The sequence below is a fragment of the Balaenoptera physalus genome, assembly GCF_965194825.1.
Source record: "Balaenoptera physalus genome assembly, chromosome: 15".
Lineage (NCBI taxonomy): Eukaryota > Metazoa > Chordata > Mammalia > Artiodactyla > Balaenopteridae > Balaenoptera > Balaenoptera physalus.
In genome coordinates, this window is record NC_138894.1 from 6,767,022 (window position 1) to 6,786,454 (window position 19,433).

Below are 19,433 nucleotides of genomic sequence, written 5' to 3' on the forward strand. Positions count from 1 at the left end.
CTCAGTAGCACAGAGAAATAAAATTAAAATTACCAGCTTCCAAGAAGGAAAATGGGGACATAGGCATTCTGGTCTCCATGGGGCACAAAGAATATATGAAACAAGAGTAGATTGGGACAGATGGGAAAGGGTTTGCAAGTCATGCTAAGAAGTAATAGGGCGCCATCAGAGACCTGAGCAGGGGAATGCCTGATTTTCGGCCACAATTAATGAGTCTTTTCTAAATTACTTTAAAAACGGAATGACATGAAGGATAATTCAGGACAATTGCTTCATGGGAATGCTGCAACATTTTTAACTGAATTTAAGAGAAAGCCTTCCAAGTGGTCTGGAATTTGTACCATAATGACATGTATTGTCACCTTCATTGGACAAGATCTTATGAATCCTGCTGAGCTTAGCAAAACTCAATATGGGCAGCAAAGGGTTAAGGACCAATCAATGACCAACTTGATCACTGCCACTAGATTCAACCATAATGGTTATATAACGTATGACATGGAATTTAATACCAAAATGTCTCTATGGCATGTCTGGCTCTTAGCATACTTACTATGTAAACTCTTCCATCATCATAGGTTCATATTCCTTAATTGCTGACCCATTCCACCTCCAGTAGACAAAGTTACTCAACTGGCCGGTAACATTGCAGATCAACTGGAGCCAGGATCCTGCAAAAGAATGTATTTTTAATCATAACATTAATGGACTTTTACCTGATCTATCTAGATTAATAAATGACTGTTGAACAAAAATTTTAAATTATAGGAAAGCAAAAAGAAGAAATTGCCCTTATATCCACCACCGAGAGATAAGCACTATTAGTAACTTTACGTATCTCATTCCTTACCTTTCTGTGCACGTATGCAATTTTTAAAATGGGGTGTCATTTTCCACTATTTGTAATTATTGTACATTGAGAATTTCGGCTCACGTGATTAGCCTTCCAAAATAGGCTATTTCATGGCAGTTTACTATTCCATCATACTGACATACTATGATGAATTCCTTTCCTATTGCTAAACATAATTTGTTTCTAATTTTCCATTATTATGATTAACATTCCAATGAATGTTCCTGTACATCAACATTGTACATATCCTGAAGTATTACTCTGAATAAAAATCTGGAAAAATTGAGTTAAAAGAGATACGTATTTTTAAAAGCCAAACGCCCTGTCCCAAGGGAGACTATACCAGTCTGCACTCTCTCCAGTAGTGTATGCAAGAGTCATTTATCCCAAAAAGCTCCAGATACCAAGTGTGGTTAGTCATTGCCAATTGAGAGAAGAAAAAAATTCCATTTAAATTTTCATCTGCATTTCTTGAGCTCATGGTGAATTAACATGTTTTTCATAAGCTTAGTATTCATTTGCCTTTCTTTTAAGAATTGCTTGTTATGGGCTTCCCTGGTGGCACAGTAGTTAAGAATCCGCCTGCCAATGCAGGGGATGTGGGTTCGAGCCCTGGTCCGGGAAGATCCCACATGCTGCGGAGCAACTAAGCCTGTGTGCCACAAGTAATGAGCCTGTGCTCTAGAGCCTGCGAGCCACAACTACTGAAGCCCGCGTGCCTAGAGCCGGTGCTCCGCAACAAGAGAAGCCAACACAGTGAGAAGCCTGTGCACCGCAAGGAAGAGTAGCCCCTGCTCTCTGCAACTAGAGAAAAGCCCACGCGAAGCAACGAAGACCCAACACAGCCAAAAATAAATAAATAGAACAAATAAATTAAAAAAGAATTGCTTGTTATTCCTAATGGCCATTACTAAACTGCATTCTCATATTATTAACTTTATGATGCATGGAAGCTCTTTATTTATCAAGGATAGTAACTCTTTATCATACATGCAAACTACTGCAAGTATCTTTCAGAGTTTGTTTTCATTTTATTGTTTACGGAAATTCTTTAGTGTATATATTTTTATTATTTGGCCAAATTTACAATTGTTTTATACTATCTGTTTTCACTATTTTTGTTGTTGTTGAAAAGCTCTCTCTACCATCAAATCAGGAAAATATTCCATGTACTTTTTTCTTTCAGGTATATATGATGTTTGCATTGTTGTGTTGTTTTGACTGTTTTAGTTCTTTAATCTGTCTAGAATATAACTTGGGTATGGTATGAGAGAAAGCTTTAACCTAATGTTTTTATCCAAATAGTTGACTGATAATTCCAGAATCTCTTATTGAATAATAAATCTCTTCCTCACTAATCTGTTATGTAATGTAAGAATTATAAAATAATTATTTATTTGGGACTTTCTAGGTTGATCTGAATGTGTATACTGACGCCAGGGGTACCACACTCTTAATTATTGCAGTTTTAGGGTAAATATTCATATCATTTAGCTTTTCTTCCCAGTATTATCGTAGTAATCTCAGCATTTTATTCTCCCAGGTGAATTTCAGTATCACTTGCCAATTTTTAAGCCCATTCATATTTTTATTGGAATTCCATTAAATCTGTAACTTACTTTTGAAAGTCCATATCTTTACAATTTCCAGTTTTTCATATAGGAAAAACACACATCCTTATTACAGTTTTCCTTAAATTTGTGTTTCTCGAGATTGTTTTTATGATTGCTCCCTTTGGAGCTTTTTTGTATTTTTTTATCCCAGTTGCCTAACTCTCCAAGAACTTTTAATACCACAGATATACACTATATCTATTGATTTAGATTTTTTTCACCTCCTAAGAACCAATTTTCTCCCCATTGCAGACAACATCCCCCCATCCCTTTAAGAATGTATGCTTTAAATCTCCCAGTTTTTTGAGATTTATAGGTCAGAGTTTGTGGGGTTTTTGTTTGGCTTTTTCTTCCTTATAAATCCAATATAATTTTTAAAGGTTTTGCTAAGCTATCTTATAGACATCTCTATGGCATTTACTGTTGCAAATAGGATCTCTTTTCCCATTGTTTTCTTGGTTTTTGCTAAATAAGTCTAATATTTTAGAATATTAATTTTATATCTGGCCAATACAATATTTGTAAATACATAATTATATGATCTGAAAATAATACAGTTCTTTTCTCCCCCACAGTCAGCATGCCTTGGCTCTTTTATCTTTGCATTAGTGGGCACTTCTGGAACATGTTAAGTAAACGGGTTATATGGGCATCTTTGTCTTGTTCTTGACTTCAATGAGAAGGCCTAGACCTGTAGAAGGTTTAACACTATATAGTGTTTCACCATTAAAAATGTTGGTGAAACACTATATAGTGTTTCACCATTAAAAATGTTGGTGACAACTGGTTTGAATTGATGTTATTAAGTGCAGAAAGCATCCCTCAATTTCTATTTTTCTAAGTCATTTTACTGGTAATTAATATGAAATCTTATCAAATAAATGCCTGATTATAGGATAAACATATGCCACGGTGATCAGGCCTCTGATCAATGTGATATATTAAAATTATTGTTTCCTAATGTAAACTTATTTCTAGAGCTGTAGATCAAATCTAGGCTTTAGAGCTCTGAAGTATACATTCCTCGAGCATGCCTTCTCAACAGGGCAAAATGTGTTTCTTGGCGAGGACAGCAAGAAAAGCTTAGCTATTGCAATGGTTTGTGGCCTTTCAAAGTGCCATAGTGCATACCTGGGTATTAAATATCTGAGAAAGTAAAGAGGATTAGGGAACAAATGGCTTGTTAGGTGCTACAGGGGAGCAATAATGGGGGAGAAAAGGGTTGAAACACTGCTCTGGATTCTATGGGACAATATTTAAAGTTTTCACATCTTTGTTTACATCTATGAATGAATGTCTTTATATTACTTTCCACCATGAAGAACAACTTGGCCAAGTACAGAATTCAGAGGTCACAAATTTGACCTTCTAATCTCTGTACAATTGTTCTTTGTCTTCACGCAGTTACTATTACAGAATTCTATATGCCAGCCTGAGTTTTGATCCTCTGATACAAAAAAATCTGTTTTTATGTTTGGACCAGTGGTTTCCAACAGAACTTTCAGCGCTGGCAAAAATGTTCTATGGTTGTGCTGTCTCATACGTAGTCACTAATCACATGTCGCTCTTCAGCCCTTGACTCAGGGACTAATTTTTAATTAAACTAAATAAATTAATTTAAATTTACATGTATGTAGCCACACATGCCTCGTGGCTATCGTATTGCATAGCTTAGATCTGAATGCTTATCATGTTACATCTTTATTCTTGAAATGAACATTATCACTAACTTGGAAAAATAATTTTCTAGAATAACTGTCTTTTTGGCCTGTAGTCCTACTCTACTACCTAAAAGCTTAACTCTGATCATAATTAACTCTGATCATAAGAAATCCATCCTGCACCAAATAAATTACATTTCTTATTCCTAGGCCTATTGAACTTGGTCTTTGTTTTTCTTTTTTTTTTTAAGATTTTTTTTGATGTGGACCACTTTTAAAGTCTATTGAAGTTGCTTCTGTTTTATGTTTTGGTTTTCTGGCTGGGAGGCATGTAGGATCTTAGTTCCCCAACCCGGGATCGAACCCGCACCCCCTGCATTAGAAGGCGAAGTCCTAACCACTGGACGGCCAGGGAAGTCCCTGAACTTGGTCTTTGGCTGATGTCTTCACGAGTAATAAGTGTCCATAGGAAAGTAAGGGTGGGCCAATCAGACATGGCTAGATGTTTGCCATAAGAGGCAAGAAATCCAAAGAAACATTTAAGACATAATCTGTGCCACCTTCCCTCTAACTTTAGATATATCCACTAAACAGCTTAGGTTGTGTGCAGTAAAGGTACAGTTTATCTTAATCTCGAGTTCAAAAAATACTGATTTCAGCATATCCTGATTGTAGCCCACTTACCCAAGACCACTTCTATCGTCTCATTAGCTGGACTCACGATCTCAGGTCTCTTGTTCCTGGATTTCACTGAAAGAAAAACATCCATAAGGTCTCTTATAGATCAGAATCTCAAGTGATGACCACACTTGGCAAAATATACCAACAATATACTACAAGGCATCTGCCTGATATTCCCTCTACTGGCCAAAGCATATATAGCAGGAGACAGAAGGCCAGAGGTGAAGGTAGGAGGCTGACACAGAGACCACAGCAAAACCCACAGAGTTGGCCCTTCTGAACCCAGAGTTTGGTGCTGCAAAAAAAAAAACACACATCACCAGGCCCTGGGTCTCCAGACAAGTGCCCCTCTTCGTGCAAATCAGGAAAAACGAGTCGTTGTGGAAAGGGACTTCCCTGGATGGAGCATTATTAACCAGAAGGCCATCTATTGCTAGACCTGCTTGTATTTAGTAATTTTCACAATGACCCAAGAGTGAAAGCCACAATTATTGAAGAACGCCAAACATTTTGGCATCATTTATTAAAATAAGCAGAAAAATACTAAGGAGCTCCAGAAATTAATCTGACTTTTATTTAGAAGATGATTGGCTTCAAGAGTTGATCTGGGGCCAAGCCTGAGAAACTATGAATTTGAATGCCCAGTATTCATTCTGCCACAGTCAAAAAAAAAAAAAAATGTTAGCTCCATCAGGGCAGGATACTGTCTCCTTTGTTCCCTAATGTATACCTAGAACAGTGCCTGAAACATAGTAGATGCCCAATAAATATTTATAAATCCACCTTTACAAGAAAACAAAATACAACCTCACATCTGATTAAGTATATTATTTCTACGTAAGGGATCAGAAAGGATGGCAGAAAGTATTTAAAGCCCATTTGACCTATTTTTGAAATTCTGTAGTGCCCTGTTTTCCCTAAAATTTGGTCTGCTGGTCTGGTTGCAGTATCCCAAGAAAAACAAATCAGAGCTACACAATGACCAGCGAGGGGCTGCTCAGGAACTTAGGATGCTTGTGATCCAAGGACTCCTGAAATGTACGAGTCACTGATGCTTGTAGGATGTAGGGGAGGAATTGATTCTGAGACAATAAAATTAACCTTTGGAAAAAAAATGAATTATTGTAGAATTGAGAAAACATAGCTCTCTGAAAAGTGATCATAATCTGGGTTTACCTGGGATAGTCCCTGTTTATGCCTGTTGTTCCAGAGTAATTACTGATAGAGACTGCTTTGACTTTCAAAGTCCTGGTTAAACTAACTCTATTCTTATCTTACTGAAAGCTTAGAAAACCCTGGTATTTACAGAAAGGTTGAGCATTCTGCCCATCCCCGGGTAACTTGTAGGAGTGCCTTGGTTTTATTTTGTTGTAGTTTTTAATATGAAATATGGTTAATAGAAGCCTCAGGAAAACTAACAAGAATAATCATCATGCACCTACTCATTTCTCATCTGTTTGGCCCCAGGCACAGGACCACAAGCTGAGCACACTTGATCTCTCACTTTTGCAAGAAGCTTGGAAGCTTGAATTTTCTTACAGAGGAGGAAACAGCCTTAGAGGAGTTAAGTGACTAGACTAACAGAGATCTAACAAGAGTGTAACTTGTTCCAAAGTTCATTAGCATCCATCTATCACGCCAATGACTGCTAGACACTCAGACTGCCCAAGTGAGTGATCTCAGAACTGTCGTTCCTCCAATGCTTCTCCAGAGAACCTTCTAGAGAAGCAGCTCTAGCCAGGCCAAAGAACGTGCCTCCTAGTTCAGCTGGAACACATAGCTCATCCTTGTCTGTTTGATCAGCACTGCCTCTGAAGTAGGAATGAGAAACACATACATAGCACGTAACAACAAAATCTAAACTAAAGCCAGGTGACCTCTGGCAAGTCATCAAGCTTCTCTTGGATTTAGTCCCTCCATAGACAATGACGGTGATATTAGAGTTATGGTCTCTGGGCCTTCCTGGATTTAAAATCCTAGGATTGGAGCGCTGACTCACCTAGAGTAATGAGTTCTATCACCCGGCTGACACGATACTGCTTTCCCAAGTGTGTGTAGGTTGCATGACACGTATAGTGCCCATTATGCGCCGTAGTCACATTCGTGATGATGAGTTTATTTGCTATTCCAACAAAGTTTATATTGTCAAGAAGTAGAGGTTTGCAATCCTAGACAGAGGGAGAGGAAGAAGTATTGAAAACCAATTATTCATATTTATATTCGTACGTATAGGAATAGAAAGGTTCCTTGCATACAAGTTTTAATATTGAATTTTTTTGCAAAGTCATAATTACATTCCCAGGACTTACATTTTTATGCCTATGAGGCTTGCACTTTGAAGACAAGTGAAGACAAACTTACTTTGCAAGAGAAACACATTTGAGGAAAGAATGCTAACACTATAGTTGCTTAGTAATGCTATACTTCCATTCTTCACTGATATTATTTATTTTGTATTTTTTAACCTCTACAAGATGATTCTCCATGTAAGCTCCAACAAGCTGGGTAGATCAAAGATACCAGAATATGATGTATTCCATGGAGTGCTGGCCAATCGCCTTTCAGACAGTTAGAGAAACCACTAGGTTATCCAAGGACCACTTAATGTTTGTAATAAAACACAAAATAATATACTTTGTAACAAATAGTTATTTCTTAAAAACCCTAAATTTATATTCATCCTTATCTTTAAACATCTTTTATGCCTACTATACTTTTCTCAACTCTACCTTATTAAACAAAAATGACATATTTTTAGTTAAGCTGCAAATTAAATGTGTACAGTCTTAAAACCTTTTAAAAACATCCTATTAAATTTCACCACTCAAAAGCAAAATAATATGCCAAAAGAAAAAGTGCTTTGCAGATTCATCCTATTGTCTGTGATAGAAAAACTATTTTATTTGCTAGGTGAGTAGAATGCCATATGTAATATAAAATTACCTTATACCACTGTATTTGGGGTAACTCATTGTTTTCATCTTTGAAAAAATCCAAATAAGGACATACAAGTTGTCCATCTCCTGGAATCAGTAGTCTCTGTGTAAATACGGCTTGTGAATTGTAACACAAGTTAGGCTCATGCTGTACAAACTCTGCAGCTATTTTAGTTTTGAGGCAGTAAGTTGAATTGCTAAAATAAATCAAAATAGGTTTATTAAAATATTTTTCTGTCCTTAACTATTGCAGGTACATACAACACGTTTGTAACATATTAATTCCTTTCTTACCTCACTGCACAGTAGTAATATCCTGAATCCTCTACTTCAGCAGGAACGAACCAAAGTTTATCTTTGTGCTGATGAATCCTGGAGTCTCTTTCCGTAGATACAGGTGTCTTGCCGTCATTTTTATACCAAATTATAGGGCCTTTGTGTTCACTTAGGATAAGAGGACATGAACGAGCATCAATTTCATGTGCAGACGAAACTAAAATAACTTCCTCTTCACGTTCCTCACATTTATCTTTAAAAGGGAGAAAGGGAAAGTCATTTCTGCAAGAAATTTGTCAATGTTTCTTAATGTAATATCTAAGTATAAACACACCAACTATTAAATACATTAATTTGTGTTATACGTGAGAGTGTTAGTAGCCTTATGATTAAGGGAATCATCTTGGAAGTCTAAAAGATTTCTAGCCAAATCCAGGATGTCACTTACTACTTGTGTCCTTGAGCAAGTTATTTAACCTCTCTCCTCCCCTCTTTACTCAGCTAAAAATTGGGGATAAGGTAGCAGGAAAAGATGGCTGCTTCAGTAAAAAGATGGAATAACCGTCATTTACCCTCCCACCTGAACAACTAAAAAATGCACAAAGTATATGAAATAACAATGTTCAAGACATCGAACATGAGGGAATGAAGGACACAAAGGAGGCGAGCCCTAGGGTTTTCCCAAATTACTGTGTAGAGAGTGATTCTAGGCCATGACATTGCTGGGAGGAAATGCAGGCAAAACCCAGTGTTCTCTCTTGAGTTGAGGAGATGGAGCAGGGAATCCAGGTAAACCAAGAGAGTGGAGGGCAGAGTACCAAAGAGATTACAGCTCTACACAGAGAGTAAGCAAGCTTTGGAGGTCTACAGAATCTCCCTCAAGTTTTCAGCTGAGTATCGATTAGCAGAAGCATGAAAGAAAGCTACCCAAGGCCAGAGTGAAAATTGCCAAAAGACTTAGAGTGGATAATACCCGGAGCACACACATGCTGGGAATAGTGGCTGTTCTCAACAGCCAGAATGGACAATCTTATCAGTCATGGGGCATCAGGTAGAGAACCCAGAAGGGTTTTGTCTCAGTAGATGGAGCAAGTTAGGCCTAGAATAAACCTTGTTCTGCTCCTGACTTACAAAGCTTAAAAGCAAGACCTAAAAGGATCAACGATTTCCAAGTAACACCCTTGTAAAAGAACAACGCTCAAGAACATTTTTAGTAATAAAAAAATATCCAATGCCCAACATGGTAAAATCTACAATATCTAGCATCCAATCAAAGATTACTAGGCATGCAAAGAGGCAGCATAATAAAACCAATGTAAAGAGAAAAAAATCAGTCATATCAAAACTGACCCATAAATGACACAGATAATAGAATAGATGGAAAAAATTAAAATAGTTATTATCACTGTGTTCCACTTGTTCAAGGGGCCAGATCAAGCATGTTGAGTAGAGAAATGAAAGAGATTATTTTTAAAAACCTAAATCAAACCCCTAGAGATTGAAAACTACAATGTTGACTTTAAAAAAAAAAATGGAGGCACCCCTGCGAACATGGCGCTGCGAGTGGCGCGCAGCGTGCGGGCCGCGATCTGCAGCCTGCGCGCCATCTCTGCGCCCAACGCGCCCTGCCCGCCGCGGCCCTGGGGACTGCGGGCGGGCGCCGTCCGGGCGCTGCGCACCGGCCCCGCTCTGCTGTCCGGTCGTAAATTCACAGACAAACATGAATGGGTAACAACAGAAAACGGTGTTGGAACAGTGGGAATCAGCAATTTTGCACAGGAAGCTTTGGGAGATGTTGTTTACTGTAGTCTGCCTGAAGTTGGGACAAAATTGAACAAACAAGAGGAATTTGGTGCTTTGGAAAGTGTGAAAGCTGCTAGTGAACTCTATTCTCCTCTATCAGGAGAAGTAACTGAAATTAATGAAGCTCTAGCAGAAAATCCAGGACTTGTCAACAAATCTTGTTATGAAGATGGTTGGCTGATCAAGATGACACTCAGTAACCCTTCAGAACTAGATGAACTAATGAGTGAAGAAGCATATGAGAAATACATAAAATCTATTGAGGAGTAAAAATGGAACCCCTAAATAAACTAGTTTGAAACAACTTAATCTAGCATAGTTGTCTTAAATTAGTGGTGGATAGATTTTTAAAAAGCAACTTTTAGCAAAAGAAACTACTTGAAACAATGTTGCCTGAAGAAAATACCCCTTAACTTCCTAATGATTTCAGATAAACACTATGCATCTTTTTCACAACACCCTGTGATTTTTAGGCTAGTCTCCAGTTATAATACTCAGAATTCCTGAAATTATCTGTGGTAAACTAGTTATAAAAATTATGTAATTCAAGGATAACATTGCTATCTTAACCTTATATAATATTGTAACTTGCTTACAGCCATCCCTGGATTTGGGTCAAAATACTCAATGAACTTGCCACTGGAAAGAAATGACAGTGGAGAAAAGTTTGTTAGTTGTATAGTGTCCGGTGAAGAACATTACTATCTTAATTTTGCAATATACTGTGTTTGCTGGTGCTATTTTTATACAGTGAAGCAACAGCCTTGCAGGAAAATAAGAAACAGTTTAATAATAAAATATTCAACTTCTTAAAAAAAAAAAAAAAAAAAAATGGATGTGATTAATGGCAGATTTGACACTGCAGGAAGAAAAGCTTAGTGAACTCCAAGATATAGCATTAGAAACTCTTCAAAAGTAAACACAGAGAGAAAAATAACAGAACGAAATAAACAGGATTCTAGTTAGCTGCAGGACAACTTCAATACATGTAATAAGAATCCCTGAAGAACAGGAGAGATGGGTTGAACAGGAAAAATATTTTAAGAAATACAAGTTGAAATTTTTCCCGGTTTTATGAAAATGATGTAGTCACAGACCCCAAAATCACAATAAACCCCAAGCATAAGAAGCATGAAGAAAAGCACACCAAACAAAGACAAAAATGATGCAGCTTTCTTGCCAGAAACAATACAAGCCAGAACAGGGCAGAATAAAGATAAGTACTAAAAGAAAAAAAATCATCTACCTAGAATTCTATATCCAGGGAAAGTACCTTTCAGAAATAGAGGCAAAATAAAGACCTTTTCATATTTATAAAAGCTATAAAAATTATCACCGATACACCTGTACTGCCAAAAAATGTAAGGAAGTCCTAATAGAAAGAAAGAAAATAGTATCAGATGAAAACTGAATCTACATAAAGGAATAAATAGCACCAGAAATGTTTACTGCATGGGTAATCATAATTTTTCTTATTATTTAAATCGCTTTAAAAACAACTGAATGTTTAAAGCAAAAATAATGTATTTTGAGATTTATAACACATAAAGAAGTAAAATGTATGGAAACAATAAGGCAAAGTTCAGGAAGGGAGAAGCGGATATATACTGTTTTAAGTTTTTTATACTATTTGTGTATTGGTATAGTATCACCTGAAGGTAAACAGTGATAAGTCATAGATGGATACCATAAGCACTAGAGTAGTTATTTTTTAAGTTATTAATATAAGCCAACCCAGAAGACAAAATAAATCATGAAAATTCTCAATTAATCCAAAAGGCAGCAAAAAAGAGAAAACACATAACAAAGAATTAATGGTACAAGGTGAAAATAAAACAAGATCCTAAAATAAAACCCAAACATATTAACAATCATATTATATTTTTTTCATGGTCTAAACAACCCAGTTGAAAGGCATAGATAGTCAGACTGGATAAAGAAAGAAGGATCCAACTATATGCTAACATACACACTAACTCACACATAAACACACTTTAAGTGTAAAGACACAAATATGTTAAAAGTAAAAACAGGGGGAGGGGAGAGAAATATCATGTTAACACTAATCAAAAGAAAGTTTGAATGTTTATTATTATCAGTCAAAGTAGATTTTACAGTGAAAAATATTAACAGGGATTAAAAAGAGTCATGTAATTATGATAAAGGAGTAATTTGTCAAGAGGTACATAGTAATCCTAGACATTTACTCACCTACTGACAGGGCTTCAAAATACATGAAGCAAAAACTGATAGAATTGCAAAAAGAAATAGAGAAACCCACAATTATAGTCTGAGATTTCAACAGTCTCCTCATAATAATTGGTAGAACAAGTACAACAATTAGACAGAAAATCAGTAATGATATAGAAGATTTGAACAACACTATCAACCAATTTGGCATGATCAATATTTACAAAAAATCCCACCCAACAACAGCAGAATACACATTCTTTTTAACTGCACACAAAAGAACTTACCAAGATATACCATATTCTTGCTCATAACCCAATAGTCAACAAATTTAAAAGAATTCAAAGTATGTTCTCTGGTGACAATGAAATTAAATTAGAAATCAGTAACAGAAAAATATCTAGTAATTCACCCATGTATTTAAAAGCTGAAAAAAGAAAAAAACAACCAACCAACCAACAAACAACAAAATCACCCATGCATCAAAGAAGAAATAAAGGGGACTTCCCTGGTGGCACAGCAGTTGAGAATCTGCCTGCCAATGTAGGGGACACAGGTTCGAGCCCTGGTCTGAGAAGATACCACATGCCTCGGGACAGCTAAGCCCATCCGCCACAACTACTGAACCTGTGCTCTAGAGCCTGTGAGCCACAACTACTGAGCCCACGTGCCACAACTACTGAAGCCCACATGCCTAAATCCTGTGCTCTGCAACAAGAGAAGCCACCGCAATGAGAAGCCCGCGCACCACAGTGAAGAGTAGTCCCTGCTCACCACAACTAGAGAAAGCCCGGGCACAGCAATGAAGACCCAATGCAGCCAAAAATAAATAAATTAATCAATTTAAAGAAAAGTGAAGAAGAAATAAAGGAGGAGATTAGGAGATAAGTCTTTTGACCTTAATGATAAAGAAAACACAACATATCAAAACGTATGGCATGAAAAAGAAACAACACTTAGAGGGAAACTGAGAGCACTAAATGTCTGTATAAGAAAAAAAGATCTCAAATTATGACTTCGGATTCCATTTAAGAAATTAGAAACAAAATTACACCCTAAGTAAGCAGAGGATAGTAAGAGATCCAGGAGAAAAATCAATGAAATGGAAAACAAAAACAACAGAGAAAAAAATCAAAGATACCAAAAGCTAGTTCTTTCAGAAAAATCAATAAAATGGATAAGTCTCCTGCCAGACTGATCAGGAAAAAAAGAGAGGTGACATCTCTCATTAAAATGATTTTAAAAGAGTAATGAGGAAATATTATGAACAGCCTAATGCCAATAAATTCAACAACTTAAATGAAATGGGCAAATTCCTTGAAAGTACAGACTATAAAATCTGCCTGAAGAAGAAATAGATAAGCTGAATAGCCCTACAGATATTAAAGAAACGGAAAGTGTAGTTAAAAACCTCCCAACAACAAAAAAAATTTCAGGCCTAGATGGCTTCACTGGTGTATTCATAGAAGGACCAACACCAATTTTACACACACTCTTCCAGAAAATTGAAGAGTCAGTAACACTTCCCAATTCACTCTATGAGGTCAGTATCATTCTAATTCCAAAACCAAACAAAGACATTCCAAGGAAAGAAAACCACAAAACAGTCTTCATCATGAACACAGATGCAAAATTTCTTTAAAATATCTTAGCAAATTGAATGCTACAATATATCAAAAAAGGACAATGCATTATGATGTACACAACATCCAAAAAAAAAACAACAAAACAAAACTAGGAATAGAAGGGAACTTCCTAAAGCTAATAAAGGACAGCTATAAAAACCTTACAGCTATCATATACAAGATTAGAAACAAGGTAAGAATGTTCACTCTAACCACTTCTATTCAACATTGTATTGGAAGATCTAATTAGTGCATTAAGGCAAGAAAAAGAAATGGCATATGGATTGAAGAGAAAAGTAAAATGTCTTTATTTGCAGACAACATGATTATCTATACAGAATATGCTATGAAATCTACCGAAGACCTAGAGGGTTTGTAAGTTGTAGGATACAATATGAATATGCAAATTTGAATGTGTGTGTATATATTACCAAAGAACAATTAGAAACTGGATTTTTTTAAATGCCTTTTACAATAGCATCAAGATATGAATAATTTAGGATAAATGTGACAAAAGATGCATCAGACTGATCCAATGAAAATTACAAAATAAATTTATTTAAATAAATTTTAAGAGATCTAAAAAACTGAAGACGTCTATACTTTGTTCATTGATCAGAAGACTTGATATTGTTGAGCTGCCCAGTTCTCTCCAAACCAATTAATACTCAATTCAATATTATCTTGATTGTAATGATGGTTTCAGGGGTGGATATGTATGTCAACACATCAAATTGTATACCTTAAACGTGTGGTTTATTGTATGTCTATTATAACCTCAATAAAGCTATTTTAAAACAGAATGGAAATAAAAGTGGCTAGGCACTCAGCAAGGTACCTGCACTGATGGAGGACTGGTAAGTATTTAGCTCCTAGGAGTAACAGTAGTAACAATAACAGTGATAAAAGAGTAAACCTTAAGGTCTCAGCTCAACACACTCTCCCATTTATCTGGGGTTTGCTCCACCACTCCATCAAAACTGTTCTGATCAAAGTCACCTATGACTTTTAAGTTGCTAAATCAAATCGACAACTCTCGGGCGTCATCTTACTTAGCACATCCGCATTGGACACGTGTTGTGCTCATCCTTGAAACACGTTCTTCACTGGGCTTTCAGGACACTTGTCTGGTTCTCCTCCTACATTTCAGGCCAGTCTTTCACTGGTTCTTGGATGAATGGAAGCCTAACCACCCATCCCTGGAGGGCTGCAGGGTTCACTCCTTGAAGTTCTGTTCTTTTCTAACCACACTCGCTCCCCAGGTAGACCCATCTAGTCTCAGGGTTCTAATAGCAGCTGCTTGCCAAGGTCTCCAATTTTATACTTCCAACCCCTGGCTCCAGACTGCTTAGTCAACATCTCTATTTAGACATCTAATGGACAGCTAACTTTAACATGTCCAGTCTGAACACGTGACCTTCCCCCCTCCCATCAACGGCAACTCCACTTTGCATGTGCTTGGGCTGAAACCCTTAGTCATCCTTGATTCTTCTCTGTTTCTCACACCCACATCCAACCTGTCTGCAAATCCTGCTGGCTCTGTCCTCCAAGTATATCCAAACTCTGACGACTCACTTCCCCTTGTCACCCTTGAATAAGTTACCATCATAGCTTGCCTGGATTGCCGTAATGGCCTCCTAACTGGCCTCTCTGTTTCTCCCTTTGCCTCCCTATGATCTGTTCACAGTATAAGAACCAGAATGAGCCTTTAAAATATGGAAATTCCCTGGCGGTCCAGTGGTTAGGACTGTGCACTTTCACTGCTGAGGGCCCGATCGGGTTCGATCCCTGGTCGGGGAACTAAGATCCCACAAGCCACACGGCGTGGCCAAAAAAAAAAAGAAAGAAAAGTTAGATCACCTCTCTGGTTTTAAACAGGGAACCTACACAGTCTTCCCACCTCAGAGTACAAGCCAAGATCCTTAGAAAGGTCTACAAGTTTCTCTACACAGTCAACCCTCCACCGCCCCCCATTACCTGAATGACCTCACCCCGTATCACATCCCTCACCATTCCCTCTGCTCCAGCCACAGCAGATTTCAGCCCCTGGAACATGCCAGTATTCCTGGCCTCAGGGCCTTGGCACATGCTGCCTAGAATACTTCCCCACCCCCAACCTGATCTCTATATAGCTCCCTCCTCCTGCTCCTTCAGGTTCAACTCAAGAGTCAACTTCTCAGTGAGGCCTTTTCTGGCCACACTATCAAAAAAATTTCACCTTCTGCCTACCCCAATCCTCAAAGTGTATACCTTCCTTTTCTGCTTCTCTTCCTCTCCACACTTATCACCATATGACATAATGTATATTTACTTATGTAATGTATTGTCTCTCTCCCCTACTGGAATGTAAACCCCAGGCAGATATTTCTGTCTGGATTATTCACCACTGTAGCCCCAGCAGCTAGTGCCTGGCACACGGCAGGAGCTAAATGCGTTTGCAGCAAGAGAGGAGAGGGGAAGAGAAAGAATGAACAAATGGAGAAAACAAAGAACTGCCAGCTGTGGTTCATAAAGACTACATTTAACACCTCTTCTGAATGAAAGCCAGGATTTCCCATAGTACACTCTTCAAGCAGCAACAAAGTGGGAAGAGGCCTAGACTAGACATTGGTGATGTGGATTATAGCTTTTGCTCTGAAACTAGCTGCATGACCTTGGGCTCTTAACCTCACTGGGCTTCAGTTTCCCAATGTATAAATGAGAGAATGAAAAGTAAAGATCTTGAAAGGACATCCAGCAATACAGTTCTGTGACTTGGGCGTCCACAGACACATGTAAGCAAAATGACTGTTAAGCAAGGTACTTCATGTATTCTAAATAACAGATTTTCTTAGCAGACAGGAACACAAGGAAATGCTTAACTCACCAGCCTCCAGAGAAGAAGTCAGTAGAGCTATGAAACAAACAAGCCTGAATAATACTTTCATATTCTCCTGGAGAAACAGAGGAATGAAAGAAAAATTTTAAATGTTACTATTCTCAAAAACATGTCTAAAACTACATACACGGACTCCCCTCCCCCCGGTCCCACCCTTACCCACAAGTCACACTGATGGGTTAGTCTCCCCACATCATTTATGTGATCATGCTTCTGGATGCAACTGGGGAAAAGGGGAATGAAGATTTTTAACAGAACTGGGGACAAACTCACACAGCTTAAGATTAACAAAACTTCCATCATCTGTTCCAACGTTCATTTCCATTTAAATTTCCCCCAAATCTAATCTATGCTACACCCAAAACAGACTACCCACTAGACCCTAAACCATCTTGCCTCTACTTACATGGATGTGTTCCCCACCTGGAATGTACCCACTGCCAGGACCCACTTGCAAAGTCTCCCCACACTTCCAGATCCCGCTAAAGCTCACACCTTCACTTTATAAGGTAAGACACTAAACCGTTTGTACGAAATGGTATATAGCTGCATAGAAATGCACCAGAAAGACTAAAAGAAATAATAACAATATATCAAAATTGGGTTGCTTCTTCTGGTTGGTTGGTTTGCCCCTTCTCTGGGGCTTGCTGGGGCTTTTTATCTAAAATTTCTATAATAAGCATGTATTAATCTTATCACAAAGAAAAACAAAAATATAAACAAAACCTCCACAGCTCCCCTGAGTGGTTTAGAAGCGACACTAATATAGCAGCAGCTACAACAGGTATTGATCAGCCATAGGGCTACATATTAAGCTGAGGTCCTGGTAACCTAGCATTTCAATTTCCTAACACTCTGTCCGTCTACTAGGCAGGGGGCGTAATCAGATTAGGCACTTGACTGATGCTGGAAGGAAAGCACGTCCATGGCCTTATCCATAAAACATCCCTAAAATAATATCAATTGAAAAAGGAAAAAAACACTCCATTTTGCCTACCTTTCTAAACTTCTCAAGCCCAAATTAAGTTAATGTTCAGTACGGCCCCCTTTACCTTTTTGAACGTTCCTGTTCAGTGCTCCTGAAGGGGGACCTTACAACTACATGCAATAAATTCCAATCTCGTGCTTCCAATGAACTTATGCACAAGTCTATCCAACAACCTATGAATTCCTAATATTCCACAGGCCTCAAACCAAACTCATTCTCCCCACCAGCCATGCTCCCCACCTTAGTGACAGGCACAGCACTGCCACACTCCCACCCACCCAACAAGAGACCCGGGCTCAGTGACCCCAACACCCGCCATCTCCAGAGCTGTTTTCACCAGCCCTAAACAGTCCGGCTCCGGAGATCACCAAACCAGCCCGGTTCACTCATACCCACTGCTGATGCCTCTTTAGCTCAACAATCACCGGCTCCTTCCTGGATTAATTATGCCAACTAGCTCCTTATCAGTCTCTCTGCCTATGGACTTACTGCTTCTATTCAATCCAGGGATCTTACAAACTCATAGTTACCAAGTGATCGGTTCAAAGCGCCTTCACCGGCTCCCCAGTGCACCCCAAACAGTCCACACCCCTCAGCAAAGCACACAGGTCCTCTGTGCTAAGGCTCTGACTCCCTCCAGACTCAACCCTCCGCCCTTCTCTCCCCCTGCCCAGTCCATACGTCAGCCTTCACCTTGCCCGGTTCTCCAACCTCAGAGCCCTTGCCTTTGCTGTTCTCTCCACCCTTCACCTGGTGGTGAAGGTACCTCCCCACCCATCAGGTCTCAGCCGGGGTCACCCTCCTCCCACCAGCTCCAGGGAGCCCCCAGAACCCTTGCCTGGCCAGACCGTCTTTCTCTGGGCCCCTGCAGCAACCTGTGTGAATGCCTTAGCACTTTTCACTGCAGTTACCCCAGGAAAGGGAGCCTCATGGGGGCAGGAACCACGACCCGCTTATCACTGCACCCACAGCTTCCAGCGCTGTGCTGGGAACTCAGAAGCCCTTGATGCGTGCTCATAGAATGAGTGAAAAAATGAACTAAAGAAATAGCTATCCCCTCTACCCGACCTCGGGGGCAATGTCCAGGGCAGACCGCATAACTTCATGCTTCAAAAAAAGCTGTCCTTTTCATTTTACAGAAGATGAAATTTGCCTGTATTCTTTTCTGTAGCCGTAAGTTAACTGCAAACACAAAATATTTTAACTAAGACATCACGAACTCAGATTCTAATAACATGCAATCATTTGAATATTAGCTGGACAATGTTCTACTTAAGAAGTGGTATTAAAAGGTATAAAAAAAGGGACAATGTGCTTTTTAAATGCAGGCATACCTCGTTTTACTGCGCTTCGCTTTACTGCACTTTGCAAATACTGTGTTTTTTAACAAATGGAAGACTTGTGGCAGCCCTGCATCGAGCAGGTCTATCGGCACCATTTTTCCAACAGCGCCCGCTCGCTTCATGTCTCTGTGTCACATTTTGGTAATTCTCACAATATTTCAAACTTTTTCCTTACTATTATGTTTGCGTTCATCTGTGATGAGGGGTCTTTGATGTTACGGCTGTAATTTGTTTTGGGGGCACCACGAACCACAACCATATGAGACAGCAAACTTAATTGATAAATATTGTGTGTGTTCTGACTGCTCTACCATCTGGCTGTCCCCCCAACTCTCTCCTTGGGCCTCCCTAGTCCCTGAGACACAACAATATTGAAATCAGGCCAACTAATAACCCTACAATGGCCTCTAAGTGCCCAAGCAAAAGGAAGAGTCAATCAATGTGGCAAATTTCAGTGTGGTCTTATTTTGAGATTGCCGTGGCCACCTTGACCTTCAGCAACACCCCCCCTGAGCGGTCAGCAGCCACCAACCTCCAGGCCAGACCCTCCACCAGCACAAAGATGATGACTTCACTGAAGGCTCAG

General features: G+C 38.8%; 2 protein-coding genes across 10 annotated transcripts in view; one reads left to right on the plus strand and one right to left on the minus strand.

Annotated features, from left to right (window-relative positions):
- IL1R1 (interleukin 1 receptor type 1) overlaps nucleotides 1–19,433 on the minus strand; it is a 98,353-nt gene that overhangs the window by 14,865 nt on the left and 64,055 nt on the right. For 3 of the 9 annotated variants that reach the window (XM_082426362.1, XM_082426363.1, XM_082426361.1), the window contains 7 exons: nucleotides 18,573–18,686; nucleotides 16,505–16,571; nucleotides 8,039–8,273; nucleotides 7,752–7,941; nucleotides 6,808–6,976; nucleotides 4,812–4,877; nucleotides 554–671 (listed from right to left, as the gene is read on the minus strand). In XM_082426362.1, coding sequence (XP_082282488.1) covers nucleotides 554–671; nucleotides 4,812–4,877; nucleotides 6,808–6,976; nucleotides 7,752–7,941; nucleotides 8,039–8,273; nucleotides 16,505–16,571; nucleotides 18,573–18,602 — 875 coding nt within the window. In that variant the 5' untranslated portion in view covers nucleotides 18,603–18,686. Of the gene's footprint in view, nucleotides 1–553; nucleotides 672–4,811; nucleotides 4,878–6,807; nucleotides 6,977–7,751; nucleotides 7,942–8,038; nucleotides 8,274–16,504; nucleotides 16,572–16,675; nucleotides 17,747–18,572; nucleotides 18,687–19,433 lie in introns of those variants that run through there. The other 6 variants (XM_082426366.1, XM_082426365.1, XM_082426364.1 and 3 more) reach the window with 3 other exon arrangements.
- Nucleotides 9,564–10,340, plus strand: LOC309643589 (glycine cleavage system H protein, mitochondrial). Its single transcript, XM_082426411.1, has one exon. It carries the CDS (start codon nucleotides 9,572–9,574, stop codon nucleotides 10,091–10,093), a length of 522 nt encoding a protein of 173 aa, XP_082282537.1. The 5' UTR covers nucleotides 9,564–9,571; the 3' UTR covers nucleotides 10,094–10,340.